Here is a 20,712-nt window from a genome sequence, read left to right on the forward strand (position 1 = left end):
ACATTTTAGCAGAAGACAAATTACCCAGCATGCAAAGGGTTAAATGAAGTCTCTTCTAAACACAAATCCAGTCTTAGCAGAAAGCACCATCACTGCTGAGCCTGTACAGTCTAGGACACTTTACACACATGCATTAACCCTTTGCATGCTTGGAAAATTTGTCGTCTGCTAAAATGTTGTCTGCTGAACTTTTAAAATTAGCATTTTCTTCGATTTTTTTCAAAGAATACTATCAGAAAAGCAAACAGTTTGGATCCTGATGAGACGCCACGTTCTGTGGCGTCTCATCTGGATCCAAACTGTTTGCAAAGGCTTTCAAATCTCGGTTCCAGCACTGAAAGAGTTAAACTCCATTTTCCCAGAGCAAGCCTTATATTATTTCAGGCAAACATGCACTGTTACAATTCATGGTTAAACAAGGGACAAAATTGTCACAAAACCAGGTTTTCATTGTGAAAAAATTTTTTTAGTCGTGGTGACCTTGACATTGGAGATATTGACGTGATTCTTTCGTGCGACACACCGTCCCATGATGGTGAACAAATGTGCCAAATGATTTTAAAATCTCACAATGAATGACATAGTTATGGCCAGGACAAGCTCATTTATGGCCATTTTTGACCTTTGAACTCAAAGTTTGACCTTGACCTTGGAGATATTGACGTAATTATTTCGCGCCACACACCGTCCAATGATGGTGAACAAATGTGCCAAATGATTTTAAAATCTGACAATGAACGACATAGTTATGGCCCGGACAAGCTTGTTCCGCCCGCCCGCCAGCCCGCCAGCCAGCCAGCCCGCCCGCCCGCATTCGCCAATCTAATAACCAGTTTTTTCCTTTGGAAAACCTGGTTAAAAACCTGGTTAAAAACACTTTCAACGGGAGAAAAATTTTGAATGTGACATCAGTTGCAGCAATAATTATAAGTCATTACAATAGGTTACTGATTTCACATTTATAATGAGAAAACATATGTTACCTCAGAGCTCTGTGAAATGTTTACTGACTAACAGTTTAATAAAGCTATTATTATCAGGTGAAGAAACTCTACACAGTATCATTTAAAACAATTTTTTTTTACTTTCTTTCAATGAAGGGATTTACTTGATATTTTTCTTCATATATTTGTAGTCCTTATTTAAACAACCTAATGTATAGTATTTCCCATAAACATGTCATAAAAAAATCAAATTTTGTCACAAACTGACTTTTTTTAGAAGCAATAATATTTCGATGAACATGTTAAGACAAATATTTGCAATACAATTTGTAATATACATTTCAAGAAGATTTTTACGCACAGATACAAAACCATGCACTTGAATAAAAACTGCTCCACTGCATAACAGATGTGGATAGCCCACAAACGCAGAACAGCACTTCATGTACATTTGATTTTGTTATGCGAAAATTAGACTAAATCTATCCGCCCATTTTTGGGGTTTGAAATAAGTCTTTACTAAACGAGGATACCAGACTAGGGTGAAAGTGTCATCCCTGATAAGCCTGTGCTGACCTCACAGGCTAATCTGGAACAACACTTTCGCAAATGCTTTAAACCCTTTTTTCCCAGAAAGAGGCTAAAATACACTTTTAGTGTTAATACTGCTATATGAGCCGCGTTCTGAGAAAACTGGGCATAAGGCAAGTGCGTTAAGTGTCATCCCAGATTAGCCTGTGCAGTCTGCACAGGCTAATCAGGGACGACACTTAACGCCTTTATTGGATTTTTGCTAAGAGACTTCATTTAAACAAAAAATGTCATAAAAGTGTCGTCCCTGATGAGCCTTTTGACGGCTGTTTACATGCCACTTCAAAGTAAGTTAAGAAACCTCCAATACCTGTATTGTTTGATCAATAATATCCATCACTGGGTTTTCATGCATTCTGTCACACAAATAGTCTCAAAATTATGTCACTGTTTTCCTTTCTTCTACTTAACTCTCTGTCTTATATTTATCTCAAATTAAATCCTAAATAAAATAAACAATTGAAATATATGTTATACCTCACTTTTATATCAAATCATAAATTACAAAATACACTGTTTACAAAAAGCTATTCAAAACCTGAAATAACTATCAACAGCTTTCTACTTTACAATGCAACATTCATGAAGAGCAATACAAGCTGTTGCATTAAATATAGTGCAAAATGTGTAAAGTGAACTTTTATTTAAGTTTTTTGTCAATAATTTACAAACAGGAATGCTTGCATAAAATTTAACCCCAAACAAACTTTCACTAAAGTCAAAACAAAATAAAAGTTTCTACACTAAATATCAGTTGCCAAACCACTAGCTGTGAAGTTAACCACAAAACTGTTTTGAAAATGGGTCTAGATTTCACTTATTTCTTCCCTACGTCCAACGTTGTCAAAACCCTTTAGAAAATCAACGAAGGGTCAAAAGAAAAATTGAATGGACTGCTGGTGCATATCGGTGATTTTAAATAAAGAATCAGATAAACGTTATAAAAAAGCTCTATTGTTTTTAGGCCAGTATGATCAAAAGTGGAAAAACGGTTGTATAGATAGTATTGTCAGTAGTTTAGTACAAATTTTCAAAACAATTCAAAAAAGGAGGCCCGATTTAAATTTTAGTTGCTTCAAAATTTGGAGTTAAAAAAAAAATCATTTATAATTATTTTCACTTAGATAACATTATTCTTAGACTTATTTATTCTTTTCAGTAAATCATTTTTGGCAACAAACATTCTACATTTTGATGTATGATACCGACTTGATTTGGGGGAAAAATGAGAATACATGAGAATACATGGGGTAATAGTGGGTTGTTGCTACATGGGGTAATATTGGGTTGTTGCTACATGGGGTAATATTGGGTTGTTGCTACATTGGGTAATATTGGGTTGTTGCTACATGGGGTAATATATTGGGTTGTTGCTACATGGGGTAATATTGGGTTGTTGCTACATGGGGTATTATTGGGTTGTTGCCTTCATTTCATTCTGGCTCAGAAAAAAGTTCTGGTGCTCAAGTCTCAAATAATGGAGGAATTTTTTTATTAACCCTTTATGACATAGATACCTATTTTGACGCATTTGAAATTTAATTAAATACTAGTACCTTTTTTACTAAAATTCAAGTTCCAAAGCTTCATTTTGAACCATTAGGTACTGATGAGCAGCAAACAGCATAAAACCTGAACAGACTGAGAGTTACTTGCAGGCTGTTCTGGTTTTATGCTGGTTGCTAAAGCCATTTTCACTTCCCTCCTGAGTGGGAAAGGATTTAACACTTTTCAACACCATTTTCACTTTGCTTCTTATGGGGAAAAAGGTTATGGTAGGGTTTGAAGTTTTCATGGGGAATGCAAGATCAAGTGGCTTTAATTGAGATGTGGGAACCCTAATTAACCACAATGATCAAGGAAATTGACAAAGCTTGAAAACAAATATTTTAAAACTCAGTGTCGCACCTCATGGTTTGCAGATCATATCACATGTGAAAGCGAGTAGAGTCCAGTTACTGACAAGTCAATCTAACAACATGCGTCAAAAGGCCTTCTAAACATGCTTAAACGGAGCTTTTGAGTAAAACAGAAAGAAGATATCAGTCCAGATTTAAGAAAACCAATGAACTGGATGGGTGCACAAGAGTGAGATATGAGCCGGGCTTACCTAATGTATGCGAGTAAAGTATTGTCCCACGATAGCCTCGGCAGTCGCACAGGCTAATCAGGGAAGACACTTTCCATTGGGACTAATTTTTGTTTAGAAGAGTTTTCCCTTAAAGGAAAATATTCCATAAAAGCTTCAAGTGTCAGATGATCCTTTACACACATGCATTCAGCCAGGTTTTAACAGAGACCAACTCATATAAATTGCCTTAACTTGTTGACTTATTAGTCCCCTACCGGTTTCACCGGAGGGGACTTATGGTTTGCGCTCTGTGTGTCCGTCAGTCAGTCAGTCAGTCAGTCACACTTTTCTGGATCCTGCGATAACTTTAAAAGTTCTTAATATTTTTTCATGAAACTTGAAACATGGATAGATGGAAATAAGGACATTATGCATGTCATTTAATTTTGTTCCTACGTCAAAAATTCTGGTTGCTAAGGCAACAACAAAAAAATCTGACAATGGTGGAGCCGGTAGGGGACTTTTATTGCTTGGCAATAGTCTTGTTCAAGATAGTTCCAGGTAGCTTTCCTGTTTATTAAAACTGAGCACTTAAAATACTTCATCAACAAAATTAATGAGAATTAATAACCTTAAGTTATTCGGGTTTTTTCGATGTTAATAATTAACATTTCATTACCCTTTTTCACATATAAATAAAAAACAAATATATTTGTATATAATCATTTAATTTATAATAATCTTTACTATATTAACACCCTTTTGGAGCAAATATTATTAAGTTTCAACTTATTACGACATGATCTTTAGCCATTATGTTTCAGCCTGACACATCTGATACAATGCCTCTGTCAGCCTGACACATCTGATAGAATACCTCTGTCAGCCTGACACATCTGATACAATGCCTCTGTTGGGAAGATTAATTGACCACCAAGAAATGACAAAAATAGTATTAATAACGGTCAATGATCAAACAAACAATTTGATTAAATATTAAAATAATTTGATTATTAGAAATCAAATGGCACTTTACCATTGGGGTAAATGTGGCTGGGCCCATTAGATGATAAATTTTAGGAAAACACCAAATTATATTTAACCCTTTACCACATAGATACATATTTTGACGCATTTGTAGTCCTTTAGAAAGAAACATTTAATTAAATTAACAGCATAAAACCTGAACAGACTGCAAGTTACTTGCAGGCTGTTCTGGTTTTATGCTGGTTGCAAAAGCCATTTTCACTTTGCTTCTTATGGGGGAGAGGGTAAGCAGATAAGTATGATTACATCTGCGTAATCTTTTTTTGAAATAAAACATGATTTAACTACTGTGCTACAAAATGGTAAATTTTAATATGAACAAACTGGGTTTTATGGTAAAAGCTGTCATTTTTAAGTTAAGTGCAACTAGCATAGTCAATCTTTGTCTTTAGAGTGGAATTTTAAGAACACTATAGAGATCCATGATAAACCTTTTGAACTGTGGTCAAAAACAGAATTTCTCTTTTTATCTCATAAATTGTCTATGCTTATTTTAAATTCATTTCATTTTTGGACGCCTATTTTTCAAGTGGAACACTTCTTTTGTACAATTTTGGTAAATTATGTAAACAAGTATAGGTTTTGTATAGAACTCATTTTTTATATTATGTAAGGGTGTTAATTCAAGTGATTCATTGTAGCAATGACAATAAGGTTGCCTCCCTTGATGTTAAGAAAAATTATGACATTGACTTGTAACTTAAGTACCTCTGTCCCTTGAAGGAAATCTAACATATTTCATGAAACAATATGTATACAAATTTTATTAATTAATCACAGAAGGTGGAGCTATAAGTGTGTGAGTTTTTAAGTAGCTTTCTGCAATTCATTTGGAAAAAATTGTTGTCAAGTTCATTGGAAGCTTAATTTCAAGCACCATTATAATCTTCATTATAAGCACAACTATCGTGATATAAAATGCAAATGTTTTGTTTTTGAAACTGAATAACAGAGGTTTATAAATATAGGTTAACAATCGGAAACCTATATGCATCAAATAAGCCTTTTTGGTACTTTCAAAGTATTTCAGTTGAGCTTAATTCGGTACAAAGTGATTAAAGTCACAGGATAAAACAGAATATTTGATTATATCGCAATAGGATCTTATTTTATGGTAGGGTTGTGTTTTCTGCCATCCATCAGAGGTTGCATGTCAAACTACAGTAGGGTGTAGTGTTATCTGAAGAGATCTACAAAAACAACAGTCATCACTGCACAAGTAAAGAAGATTCCTAAATCAATTAACCCAGCCGGCCATTCCCACTGCAATCACAAAAAGAACAATACCTCATCAATAATTAAAAGCAGTAACCATGGAAATAGTACAATTACTGGCATTTGGCTGAACACAAAGATGGCTTAAACATAGGTTTGGGGAAAAGTAAGGAAGGGGAGAGGAAATTCAGATCAATTTGGAAATACTGTCTATGATCTTAAGCTCTATTTGCAAATTAGAATATAGGACATATCTGCCCCGAACAATATCTCTCCTAGGATTGTCTTTTCTAGTAAAGCCGAGGACATACCCCCAGCCCTGGTACCCAGACTGTGAAGATTCCCCTGGTTCAGAATTGCAAACATGACACAGGGCTTAACACTAACTTTTTTTTCAACTAGCCCATTCGGGCTTGTAAATGCAGAACCTACTAGCCCTGACCAATCTTTCATGTGCCCTGACCCAAGTTATCAAAACCTTTATATTTATCATTCAACTTGTATTTTCTTGTGCGTAGAGATGCGCAATTATGATTCAATAATTCTTATTTGCGTTACTTATGCTAATGAATTCAATATTCATCTACTTAAGACATCTATTTGTAATCTTCACGCCATTTCGGGAGAAATTTCCTTTTTTTCCTCATACTTTCTCTTACTTTCCTCCTTCCCTTTTCTTTTTCTTATCTGAGAAACCCCCATTCCCACCCTTAAGCCAAACCTTTTTTTACATAGATAAACGCAGATACCGTCTGACAACAAATGGTAATTGAATCTTAGGTTTCGCAAAATAACGTGTTATGGTAGTCCTAACAATTGTACAGGATTAACTCTCTACTAAAAGCTGGGATCGACCATTAATATTAGTTTTGCTAATTGAATTGCGTAAAAAAGATTGTCAAAACACTTCTAATCGATCAAACAAATTACAATTATTTAAAATTGATAAATAACTAATAATTTTATAGTAACTTTGTGTTAATGTCGAGTTGCCTTCATCCACCCCGGACAATCCTGGGCGATCCCAGCTTTTAGATTATAACGTATTTTTATCGAGAAAACACGTCACTACGAGGAAACCAATCAAAAACCATATCTAGCAGAATTCAGTTTAAAAATAGGTACTGACATGTTTTACCAGGAAAGCTGCCAGGGATTTTCTGAATTATCGGCCTCTTTTTGATTGCAATCAGGGGGTTCCAAATCTATTTTGAGATACGATCCGTTTGTTGTCTCCGACTTCACTCTGGGATTTAATTGTCATCTGATCGTACTGTATTAAGATTGTTGCATCTTTGAAAAGCTTATTTAAAATGCAGTTTATTGAAATAGAAAACATAATCCCTCCTAAAATACACACGACCGGTCGGGCATGTTCCTGGGACATTGGCTAGCCCGGACCTAGGTACAGGCAGTGAATGTCGTTCGGACGTGCCTTAGTGTTAAGCCCTGTGACACAATGAAGAAGAAGTCCTTCCCTAACCGGTTCAGGCTTGGATGAGAAAGCATTCATTATTAAATGTAGTGGTTTGGCCAAGTAAATTAAAACACGGCCACTTAAAATTATAATGGTGTTCCTATGAAAAAGAAATGAAATGTGTATAAAACTTTATAACAAAAATCATAAATAGTATAATGAAAATAAATGTGATAGAATTCGACACATTTTCATTCTTGGTGATGGGGAATAATTAATGACTTCAATGTTTAGGCTTAAATAAGACCATGTCTGAGTATTTTTTTTTCATAACAAGTTACCCTAATAGCACTTAAGCAATTATTTAAATTAAACACTGATATGCTCAAAAATACAACAAAAAGGCAACATCGTAAGATATTTTCCAGCAATACTCTTAAAATAATAATTGTTAATGTCCTTATGCTCAGATGACAAAAGAGGAATGTTGCAATTCAATACAAATATGATATAATGATAAATAATAATGATAAAATAATTATTTTAGTTAAAGATGTGTTTGTGAAACACTATGTCCCCCCCCATATATTTGACTGTTGACCTTGAAGGATGACCTTGACCTTTCACCACTCAAAATGTGCAGCTACATGAGATAGACATGCATGCCAAAAAATATCAAGTTGCTAGCTTCAATATTGCAAAAGTTATGGCTTATGTTAAAGTTTGACGCAAACCAACACACAGACAGGGAAAAAACAACATGTCCCCCAGTATAGACTGGGGGACATAACAAAAGCTGTCAGAGGACAGCGGGCTCGACTATTCGAGTGCTTGACAGTATAACGTAAGCCATGATGGGGAAATTGTTCATATTCAATAATTTATTAGACAATCTTTCAAAAATAAAAAAAGGAAAAAATAAAAAATGGGGGGGGGGGGGGGTAGGGGGGTGAGAGGGGGGTTTAAATGTGGGGTGTTGAAATTTATTAGATGTCTAAAAAAAAAATTGGGGTGTGTGTGGGAGGGGGTAGGGGGGTATAATGTGGGGTGTGGTTATTTATAAGATGATGTTTAAAAAAAAAAAATGTTTTTTTGGGGGGTGGGGGTGGGTAGGGCGGGTGGGGGTGAGAGGGGGGTATAATGTGGGGTGGGGTAATTTATTAGATGATGTTTTAAAAAAAACATTGGGGGGGATGGGGGGGGGGTAAGGGGGTGGGGGTAATGTTAGTAAACAAGTATGCAAAATATAAAAGCAATATGTCAAGGGACAATGAAAATAAATGGGGTAGTACGAAAACTTTAACATTTGCTGCATATTCTAAGTGGAAAAGGGGCCATAATTATGACAAAATGCTTGATAGAGTTGTCTGCTCTTGTTTATAGGTTGGGGTCATGTTGGTAAACAAGTATGCAAAATATGAAAGCAATATGTCAAGGGACAATGAAAATAATTGGGGTAGTACGAAAACTTTAACATTTGCACGCTAACGCAGACGGTCATAACGACGCCGGGGTGAGTAAGGTAGCTCCACTATATATATTTCATATATAACAGTCAAGCGAAAAATGAACATGTTGGGGTGATGTCAGGGGGAGGAATAAAATCTGAGGGGGGAATTTGATGTGGGAGATATTGACCCTTAATAATCCTTCTTGTAAATATGTAACGGACATCATTACAAATGCAGCCAGGGTGCAAATATGTCATTGCAGCATAAGTTTATAATAATATTATGCGCTGAATGTTAGAAAAAAAACACTTTTATCTTGTGCTTTAAATTCACTAAAATTAACAGAAAATATTAGTATTGTGAATAAGGGTTTTAAATGATACTTAATTTCATTTTACATTTTATTTTCAAAATATGTTCCAATACTGTTTTTATGTAGAAAACATTTTATATCATAAATCATGATAATCATTTCAAAGAAACTTAAAAAAAAAATGCTCAGAAACTCCTCGGAACACACCTGGTGTTAATGGATCTTTTTTCTTTTGCATATTCTTAGATTAAACCTGAAGAAACAAAGCAACAAACTCATATACAGGAATAACAGTTCTTTGTATTTGTCAGAATTATTGCCCAGTCAATATGAACACAAAGACAAATATGCATGTCTGTTGCTATTTTTTTTGTCTATTTAAGTCGGTTTGTTCTTTATTTTGTATTCCTTCAGTGTTCATGAATGTAACAGCTACCAGAAAATTGTTCATCAATTGATATATGAACAGAGACCTGTAAGAATCAACAGAGCAACAAAAACATTGCATTTATGCCACACCATAAGAATATCCTAATTGCCCACTTATGAATTTCCAAGAATTTATGACCTATGTAGAGTAGGCAAATTTTTAGCACTACATAAACAAGATAAAAGTTACAAGAAACCTCAAGATAACAATGCTTTCAGACAGTTATCATGAAGTTGTGCTATGCAAATTGGATCTTATGCCATATGAGGCCACAATAGCTCCAGCCCAGCCTGCGCATCCGAGTAGTCTGGGGAGGAGCTACCCTGTGGACTCATGAAGTTGACAGTGTAGCTCCTTAACCCTTTCCTTGTCAGAAACAAATTGAAAATGACTTTTGCAACCAACATAAAACCAGAACAGCCTGGGAGTAACTCGCAGTCTGTTCAGGTCTTTTGCTGTTTGCTACATGTACTCATCATTATCTTTGGGTTGAAAATGAAGCCTTTAAAACTTAATTAAATTAAGAAAGAAGTTAGATTTAATTAGATTTTTTTAAGGACTTCAAGTGCATCAAAAGACGTTTATAAGGGGTAACTAGTTAACAGACTAAAGAGAAGCTAATTAGTATGCTGATCGCGCACAGCAAAACACCTATATAACCATGATGCAGCTCATAATAATTTTTTGTATTGTGTATGTACATTACAAAGATTATTCTGCAAGTTGTGTGTTTTGATGCTCTTTACAAAAAAAGTTACAGTTCATTTAAAGGTGGTTTGCTTCTACGCAATTGCCATACATAAATGACTGCAGTGAATATGTATATTTATAACATGTCTGTCCAAAAGTGATCATAATGCCTACAAGTAAAATTTACATTTTATGTTATAAAGTGTAAAATGCAATAAATGTGTTTAAAATTGACTTCAAAATTGTTTGATTACTATATTTACAGAAATACGAACCATACAAACATGACATTTTGTGATAAAAGTTATTGAAAAAATAAAAACACATATAACACTGAAATCTGAACTTGATCTACTGAGACACAAACGAGTGTTAAGTCTACAACAAGCACTTGTCAACATTATTGAGTTCACACTTTCCCAATTAAATCATAACTGTTTGCCCATGTTTGCCACCCAGAAGCCCCTATATTGTATTTATTCCTTACACCATGTTCTCTACAAGAGTGATCAAAACATTGCCATATAGGACACAAAAAAACACAAGGATCCCCCACTGAGAAAGTGTGGCTGTGTCTCGCGTGATAAATTTCATTTACATTGGTTCCCAAGGCAGGACTACATTTTCTTTGATAATTTCCTTCAAGTAACTTGCTGTGCAGTGGATGTCCCAATTGCTGAGGACTTACACACTCTGGGATCAATACACCAGGCAATTACTGCATCATGATTCTGTGAAAAAATACTTATAGAATAATATGGGGCTTTGATTTCGATAAAATCAGAGCTATAAACAATCTACTATTCACTATTAAACAACAGTGAAGACCCCTAAAACGTTTTCTCACATAGTTGGAACCAATACTTGAGACCCAATTCTCTAATAATTTACTTTACTGTTCAGAAACAACGTGCTTTTAATGACTATATTTAATGATTATTCAGTTGTTGTTTTTGTGTGCCTTTTTTGTAATTGACCTTGAATATTGCCAAACCTGGAAACTATCAAATTACATTCACATTATGAGTATAAGTTTATTTAAATGCACAACCACTGTGGAAAGTATTTACATACAAACAAAAAAACTTGATCGTTGAGAAAATGAGAGAACTTATATAGTAACTGATCAAATAACGCAATTGAAAGTATGAAATGTCTTAAAGCAACTTCAGTTGAAACGATGGCACCTTATTCAAATTATCCGATTACTTAGACAGCACGCAGTCTGGCAATTTATAATAAATTGAAAACTTATAAAAGCTATCATGCAGTCATGCCTATAAATTTGATGGACGCTTATCATATGTTCAATTTCACTCAGATATACAATACTCTACTACATTGACATAACAATACATTTTCCCTAATTTTACCGTCATGAAATGTGTCTGGACCATCAAAAGAATTGCCCAGAAAATGTTTGATAATAGCCCAGTATGTCTGGCCAAAGTTTTCTCAATTCTGTACATTTGCACTGACCCGAAAAGACCAAATTATCAAATATTGCCAACTCATTGTTCCGCACCTTACCATGCATATCAAGGTTTGACAGCAAGAATAAATTAACTGCCATTGATTTCGATAAGAGATAGCCCCTTCTGGGGTTCAAGCAACAATACCATCATTTAAGAATAGCCAAACTATGATGGCATTTTTATAGACTAACAGAAATTCAAATAAACTAAATGTGACTGTTTCTTTGTGTTTTGTCCAGCTGTGCTTGAAAATATCTACAAAAATATTAAATATTGTTTACTTTTCAAAGATAAAGTATTTTTCAATTTAGACTTCTTAAAGGGGCCTTTTCACAGATTTTGGCATGAATTGAAGTTTGTCATTAAATGCTTTATATTGATAAATGTTAACATTGGGTCTGAAAATCTCCAGTAAAAAAACAAAAATACAATTAAAGAATTTAAAAAAAGTAACCCTCAACGGGGCTCGAACCACTGACCCCTGGAGCCATGGAGCAAAAGTCTACTGCTCTATCCACTAGACCATCAGCTCTCATACCATGACAAATGTATTTTTTACTTTATATATGCAATCCTCGTAGTATAAAAAAATACAATGACAACAACAGATAATTTTCAAGTTTTTAAATCGTCGAAAGATGCACATAATGGATATTTTAGAGCATGGTAAATGTTCAGTATTACTGTTTCCTCACAAATATCATAACTTCAAGGAAAATTTGCGAATCTGAAAAAACAAGAAACCGTCGGAGACGGGTGATGCTCCCCAAAGTTTTTTTTTGTCACAATATTGCACTATATATTCAGATAAAAGGAAACGTCTTGAGGGCACAGTAGTTGGGGGGACAAGAATTTTCAATAGAAAATTTCAAAGGGCCATAACTCTGTGAAAAATCATCCAACCAGAACCTGCTGATAATATGCACATCTCCTCTTGGTAGTGATCCCCAAACCAAAATCGCAAGCTCTTTTAACATGCTTGCGGCAAGCTTGTCGCAAGCTTGCAGCAAGCTTGCAAAGGATGCTTGCGCAAGCTTAGAATTGGAACCTCGCAGCAAGCTTGCGCGAGCTTGCGCAAGCTTGCTGCTAATTCTTGTTTTGCAAGCTTGCGATTCATTAAGCTTGCGCAAGCTTAGAATTGGAACCTCGCAGCAAGCTTGCGCGTGCTTGCGCAAGCTTGTGCAAGCTTGCTGATGATGTTTATTTGCAAGCTTGCGCAAGCTTGTGCAAGCTTGCAGATTCCATAGAATAGTACTTTCAAGTTTGTTCAACCTTCCAATCAGAAAAAAGTAAAGAGTACAAATGAACAATTTATATTTTACAGTTTGTATAACATAGTATATACATATCTACATAATTAACACATTTGAACATTTCAACAAGTTAGTGCCCTTCTAGCATTTGCACATTTACTGTTAATTATGTCGTTGAAAGCTGAATCGGACAGGCACAGTGTACCATTGTCTTTTTTAAATGCATTTAACACAAAATGTTTCACAGCCTGTGTGGCAACACAAGGCAAACATGTTGTTGATATTAGAGTATTATTGGCCTTCCCAGACCCATTGGCGCTGGACTTTGCAAGTTGTTCCCAGCTGAAAAGGACATCCAGCAGAGCAATTGTTAACTATTGTTGATATAGGCTCAAGCATGCCGTTCTTGTGAAAGTTGCCTCTGAGTAATGTACACTTCGTGTTCTGGATGAAGGTGAACCTTTTAAACACCAGAGCTCTGAAAAAAAGAGAAATCAATACCACTGAAATGTATATAATGTTATTATTTTTTATATCCTTTTATTTCAATAAATGTGACTGCAACCATAATAAGCAGGAAGCAATTTTATGAGTTAAAATATTAAAAGATTAATTGATATGTTTCATAATGATGCTCTGAGGAATCTGCTATTCTGCTTTTTTTATGAAACTCATTGCAAGTTGAAAATTAGCTTTACAGTTCAGAGCTAACAGTTTATTTGTAAAAACAGGGTATAAGCATGTTATAGCATAGTGATATTATTATTTACTTGTGATAAAAGAAAACCTGATAATTTCTACATTACTAGATCATGACATGAAATTGATATGCTACAGAAATCAACAAATATCCGCTTTTAAACAAAAATGTAGGTCAGCTTTGAATTGGTATTTTAACAGATAAGGTCAATGTCATTTGGCAATTTTCAGTTTCAATTTTTTAATATATTCTGTGTGCTTGTTGTTTTACCGTTTCACATTCCTCCCAATGATAAGTCCCTTGCAGACTTTGATCACAGTGGTCCAACTCAAGCCATTAGGTGGAGACTTCATGTTAAACTTATTGGCTTCCACTACACCATATGTAAGCTGTACTGGAGCCGTATTCACCAATGTACGTAAGTCTCAAATCTTAGACTCAGCTCCAGTTTCTCACTCACACTCAGACTCAGCCTTACAAAACTTAATTCACGAAACATAAAATGGTTAGTTTTAGACTCAGACTCAGTAAGATAAGTCTCAAATGCTAAGTCTACAGTGTTTAGACTTACGCCATACAATCATGACGTAACGTCGTTTGAGCGTTTACTTTACAAAATGGCCGCCGCACGAGCTTCTCGCGTAATAATAATAATATTATTGAAATAGTGTATCTAGATCGTACCAACCATTTGGAGATTTATAGGGATATTGAACATTACAGACGGCATCGTTTTACCAGACCAGGAATCGTATTTATTTGCAATATTTGCAAGGAATAGTTTGCAATACGATGCGGAGTCTGCCAGTTCCGGTCGCCCTGGCAGTGTGTATACTTTCCCGAGCAACGTGGCAAGTGGCGACAGTCAAAAATCATAAAAAAGCGACATTTAAAGTTATGGTAGCCAGAACTTTGTACTTGTAGACCTGTGCACAGGTCAATAATATTTTGACAGCTAGAGTGTTGAATTTGTCAAATTTCCAGCTGGTACGACGCCGTTCGTTCGAAACAAGAACTTGGTGCGATCGCTGATACGTGAGTCATTTGCGATGTGTGCATTTTGCAATTGTTCTTATTTATTGTAAACAACTGTCAAATTCATAATTCTCCGCGTTTGTTTGTTTTTTTTTCGTGAAAATAATCTCCAAACTGAATGAACGTGAACATGCACTAATTTTATGGATAATACTTGTTGTTTGAATGAAAAAGTAATAACATATAACTTGCATGTATCATAAACTATAATAATGGATATTCTCTAAATATGGAAACCTATTTGAAAACGTTTACAAGACATTTACTTCGCATAAATTTTGATTTCATTACTATTACAAATCTATTTATAGATGTAGGAATTTACTTATAGATATGTATATGCCTTCAAAAGTTACACTGCCATGACGCAGTTGGTAGCGCATCGGTGCTCCAGATTATATATCACCGACTAGTCGGTGGTTCGAAATTACATCGGGTAATTTTTTTTCTCGCAACATTTTCAATAAAAATTATGACAATTATTTTTTTTATTCTTGGTCTTTAATGTTATGTGAATTAATGTTTATTAATTTAAAAAAAAGGTGCTATAAATAATGTGTATATTATACGCCCTGTTAAGAAGATATAGGGTACACCTGAATCCATATGTGCATCTGTCCTTGTGTCTATCTATGTTGTAATTGAGTTCCAATACAAAATGTATTTTTGCGACAAATGCTGTAGAACGATGACATTAAATTTGATTATCAAGTTGAGACACATCAGCATATTGCATCACTTCTGACATAAGGCAGAACTTTCATTCAATATAATTCACATAAATGCACCGATCACAATCCATTTATATCAATATCTATTTACTTATTAATATCGTAAGTTTTCCAAAAAATGGGTCAATTTTAAAAGATTAACTTTCAAGTTTTCCAAGTACTTTGGGGTGCATTGATTGCACGCATGTGCATATCAAGAAGCCAGTGAACCATGTAGAAGACTACATAGGGCGAAAGGGCATTCCCACCATCAACGATCAGGTATGGCGTTACAGTCAGTTATGTGCAAGTCTAAATGCAATCGCTTTTCTTTGATACTTTATTTTAAACACAAATATTTAATGAAACAACTGTATGTTAATTTTAACAGTTTGCCATTAGCAATATAAGAAACATATCATCAGCATTTTATCAAATACCTAAGAAAAAATGTACAAAAATATGTCTTATTTTGTTAGTGTAATATAACATGTTTTATGTTAACAGGCTGTGTATGACGCCAGCTACAGAATAACGAGCTTCACTCAAGTTCACTGCCAGTTGGCCAGGGCGAAAGTATGATGCCAGGATTTGTTGATGTCTAATTTCAAATTCACATAACTGTATCTATCATTATTCTGGAATTTCATTCAGTTCATTGAATGAAGAATTTTATTATTATTAATGATGTATATCTTGTAAGCAAATAATACCAAGAAGTGTCCCAAGACACCGCATTCAACTAATATTCCTCTTTGAATGTAGAATGTATTTTATCTGTCAGTAACATAATACAATGACCAATGTAATATTTGACCTACATTTCTTCAAGCACACAAATATTGACTGGAATTTTATAAGTACAAAAAGGGACATAATCATATTTTTATCATAGAAATATGAGAATGCCCCTTTTTGATTAAAAAAAAAACTTATTATTTTGTGTGCAACTGCTCCATAACTCTATTATTTCTAATATAGACTTTCTATTTAAGAAATAATAGAGTTTTGAAGTAGTTGCACAAAAAAATAATAAGATCCTTTTAATTACAAAAAGGGGAATAAATCTACTACTAGTATATAACATGTCAGAGTTATAGCACTTGGTCACGTATTGACACTAAACACATCTTTTTCTCCAAATGTATTATTTCAATTTCTACAGTCAACTTTTTTTTTTTTTATTCTATTTTTTCTTAGTCTTTTTCCATCGGTTTCTCTGTAAGTTTTGTTAAGGTATCTCCTTGTGATCTCTTGTCAGTCTTCTTTGTGAGCGCTGCAAAAATGGATAAAAAGTGTGATTTGTATAAATGGACTTGTTCTCATATTATGATCTTCAAAGGTTAAAAAATTAATACATATATATCACATAATCTATGTATGCATTGGTACTATGCATTGGTACTTAGTTTTAACATATTTGATGCTAATTATGTTTCAACCAATGCATGACTTTTGTTGCATATTACATAACAACATATTATACAGTACTCGCTTTGTCAGATGGTATTGTCAGTATAGTTTTAAGAACTGGAATTCCATCCATGCAAGTTAATTATTAACTCTAAATTAATTGTATGCACTGCACTACCCTCCAATTAGAGCTACCTAAGTGATAAGTTTACCAATATTTAAATTTTCAAGATTTGTTCCAGAGAATTTGAAATCTTAATTTAAAGATATCCAAAGCTTACATTCTTTCCACTTCATGCCTCTACTTTCATGACTGGTACACTCTGAAATCACATAAAAATATAGTGTCACTTTAAAAATCTAAATTAATTTAATCCAGTGATGTTTTTAATGCAATAAAATGGACAACTAATGTTAATATACTATACTTAAGTTAATGTATAATAATCCCAGTGTTAACTTTCAAACACAATGTTTAATGTTAATTTAATGCATGTTTTTTTTTCTTTTATTTTGTTTTATATAAGGGTGAATCTCTATTATATTGTATACTGTGTTGAATGTGATGTATACAATATAAGTCATATGGTTTGCATTTTCAATGTTCTATACATATGGTTAATGGTTTGCATATATAGTATTATCTATTTATTTACCATATGTTCTTCTCTGCTGGCTGTTGTGGCACTCTCACTGCTTTGTAACGCATATGAAGAAGCTGCAAAAATAAACCGCAAAAATTAATTCAAACATATAACTTTGTAAAACACTTAGGCACATACGCTTATGCTTATTAATAATAATAACATGTTGCAATTATGCCTAGATTTGATGTATCTGTAACAAAAAAAACAAAAACAGTTAATTCAAAGTTAATTTAGTATGGAACAAGAGATGTGTTTGTTAGAAACAATGCTCCCTACTGCGCCGCTTTGAACATATTTATTTGTTTACCGTTGACCTTGAAGGATGTTACTTTAGGTTTGGCATTTAATGTATTTTGTTACAAAAAAGTGGATTAATTATTATTATTAAAGAGTCGCTATAAATATAAGTCAGTTCAGTGAACATGTTACATTATACTGACTATATATATATTACAAACTCAGAAGCTATAAAATGCTACATAATAAATGCTAAATTATGATAGCCAAAGAAATGTCATTTCAATACAGTCATACACACAGGTATTTTATTACTAGTATATAAAATAAAATAATAATCTACTTGTTGAAGGCTTTGTTAATTTAAAAAATATATATTAATAATAATTTAATATGAACAGACACAAAGACTCTTCCAAAACATATCTCAGATTGGGTGCCGCATTTCTCCGACCTTTTTAATTTCTACATTGGAAGAATAACAAATCATACTGTTTGATTACCAAGAAATACAATGTTTGTATTTGCACTCATTCCTTGAATAAATGAACTCAACAACAAAATTGAAATAGTCAAGAGATTTAAAGTATCTAACAAAAAGGAATAGAAATACTTCCTTAAATGCACAAACTTCATTAGCCGATCTAAAATTAATGATCTTAATGTTTTATTTTAATTGTCCTTATACGGAACCCTGCTATATTTACAACAAACAAAGATTCTGATACAAGTTGCCATTTCATAACATATTTCTGTGAACGAGTTCATGAATATTGTTATTTAGTGTACCTTTGGTGAGCTTACCTACATATTTCCTTGATGGGTTTAATCAATAATCATATGAATTGACAAGTGTCAGATCTTTTTTATAACACTAATTCAATTACGCAAAGACAATTATTATTAAGTTAAATTTAACGAAAAAAAATGAAAATTGTTTTCAATGCGTGACATAGCTGTATATATTCTAGCACCATTTCAGCAAAATAATACAGTATCATAAAACATACATTAACCAATGAAAATGCTCATAAGCTTTTTTACAAATTTTAACAACATAAGTAAGTATTCATTGTGATTATAACACGTAGAAAACACATATTAGGTTCGACATGTAGTAATATTGAAACAAACTAATTGCAATTGATTATAGCTTTCAACAAATTTAATTAAATGAAAGCATAACGAAAAAAAGTAATTTATGACAACTTACACCGAGCCTTGGAATTTTGGTACTTCTTCTGGCACTGTTCACCAGTTTTTGCGACCCCAAATTTTCTGAAAGTTTAATAAAAACAATTGAATGATGTATAGCAGTATTTATGAAACACATTACATTTCATGTTTGCCATAATGACTGTCGATTAGTTTAATATAAACGACATTCAGGGTAATAGTTATCAATGTAAACTTTTAGTAATTGAAAAGTTCGTTTGGAAATGTGCAGATTGTAATCAGATACGAATAAAACACACTTGGGTACGAATCTAACAGGGTACGAGATGAAAACTAAAACAATAGACCTCCTTAAAAGGTAAACTTATCCGTGATATCACAAATATTCATTATTAATACTTAAATAACAATTCACGTGTGCAAATTTTGGAAACAAAGAACATGCAACTGTACCATAAATCATAACAAATGTTTGAAACTAAAACACATTCCACAATCACATCCGAAATCCGTAAGTACAATTTGCTGAGTGGTTATGCCCCTTGTTTACATAGTGCATTATTCGGCGCTAGTAAAAACGACATCGGTAGCAAATCCAACAGTAAGCTATTAAATAAAATATTTCAACTATAAGGCAGATACGATAATAACATATAACTTACACTGATATTCTGCTCGCCACCTCGTCCCATTTTTTTCTTCGAATAACCAAAATCTTTTCGGCACCGATCCCCTTATACTCGCCGATAGAAGGTTCCAGCGGTTCCGAACCAGCGCATTAAAAACAATCTCTGGCTCGGACCAATCTGGACCTTCTGGCGCTTTGTTTCGCTGTCTTCAACTGCCAAACACTCCATTCAATATGTTATATCAAAAATGTCTGCTACTATTTTTGACACTATTTGGCGCGTTTTCCCTACTAGAGAGTTCGCTTAGTCGTGACGTCATAAAAAAACACGATCTTATTGAAGTCTATTTCCAAACGCGTTCGTGAATACCAATCCTGAGTCTGTCTTTAGTAAGTCTAAGTCTGAGTCAAAGTCTGAGTTTGAGTTCAAGTTTGAGTTTATTATTGATGAATACGGCTCCTGTGGTGTTGGTTTGTACACTGTCTGCTTTTGTGCTGCTCTGCTGTTGCAGTCTCCCCTTTTCCCCCCATCCTATGATATGATCTGAAATGTTGTTTTATATAAGTACTAACTATATATTTAATAGCAATATTTGTATTCTTATCTATTATTGTTAGAAATTGTGTTGTTTTTTCTTCAAATTGGCACACAACATTGACTTTCCATGGATCATCCTTTTACATTTCCCACTGGAACACAGTACATCAATATAATTCAAATTATATTATTCAATAATCTAAATTTAAAAAAAATGCAGAAATCAAAATACAAACCTTTTATGCTGTTCTGTAGTATTCCAGCAACACAGGAATTTGGTGAAGAATTCCAAAACACAGTAACCAGCCACTTTGAACCTCTTTTGAAACAAACGTATTGTTCATTTCCACACTGTATTAATTACACAATGTTTTTTCACACAATACTCCCTTGCTATCAGAATTGCATGGCATTTTCTACACTACAATATTGCTTGGAATTATACCTTCAATTTAGGTCAGTCAGTTGTTTAAACACTCTTGATTCAAATACATATAAACAACTTCCTGTGAATTACTAGTAACCAATCCAAAGCCTGTTAACCAGATGGTTTTATAATCCGGTTCTTGTATGAGGGCTCAGCATTGTCAGGGAATATTGGGGCTGCAGAAAACCAGGTCCAGGTCAGCTGGGGGTCAGTGTTTATCTGATTAAACATTGTCATTTATGTATCATTTCATGGAGTTTGAGACTGGAAAAATGTGTTTTAGAAATTTAAACTACTATACATT

At 33.8% G+C, this 20,712-nt stretch overlaps 1 protein-coding gene and 1 long non-coding RNA gene across 12 annotated transcripts in view; both read right to left on the reverse strand.

Moving 5' to 3' along the window:
• LOC127867912 (protein couch potato-like) overlaps positions 1-20,712 on the reverse strand; it is a 127,315-nt gene that overhangs the window by 68,408 nt on the left and 38,195 nt on the right. The window contains exon 1 of one of the 11 annotated variants that reach the window (XM_052409423.1): positions 1,846-2,032. The exons of 9 other annotated variants lie outside the window; for them this stretch is intronic. In XM_052409423.1, the coding sequence (XP_052265383.1) occupies positions 1,846-1,890 (45 nt within the window). In that variant the 5' untranslated portion in view covers positions 1,891-2,032. Of the gene's footprint in view, positions 1-1,845; positions 2,033-20,712 lie in introns of those variants that run through there. One more of the 11 variants, XM_052409424.1, reaches the window with a different exon arrangement.
• Positions 13,311-19,386, reverse strand: LOC127867925 (uncharacterized). Its single transcript, XR_008043804.1, has 6 exons — positions 19,269-19,386; positions 18,853-18,917; positions 17,412-17,473; positions 17,037-17,078; positions 13,868-16,618; positions 13,311-13,375 (listed from the first exon to the last, which is right to left on the reverse strand). It is a non-coding gene; the product is annotated as an uncharacterized LOC127867925 (long non-coding RNA).

Source organism: Dreissena polymorpha, chromosome 2 (assembly GCF_020536995.1).
Source record: "Dreissena polymorpha isolate Duluth1 chromosome 2, UMN_Dpol_1.0, whole genome shotgun sequence".
Lineage (NCBI taxonomy): Eukaryota > Metazoa > Mollusca > Bivalvia > Myida > Dreissenidae > Dreissena > Dreissena polymorpha.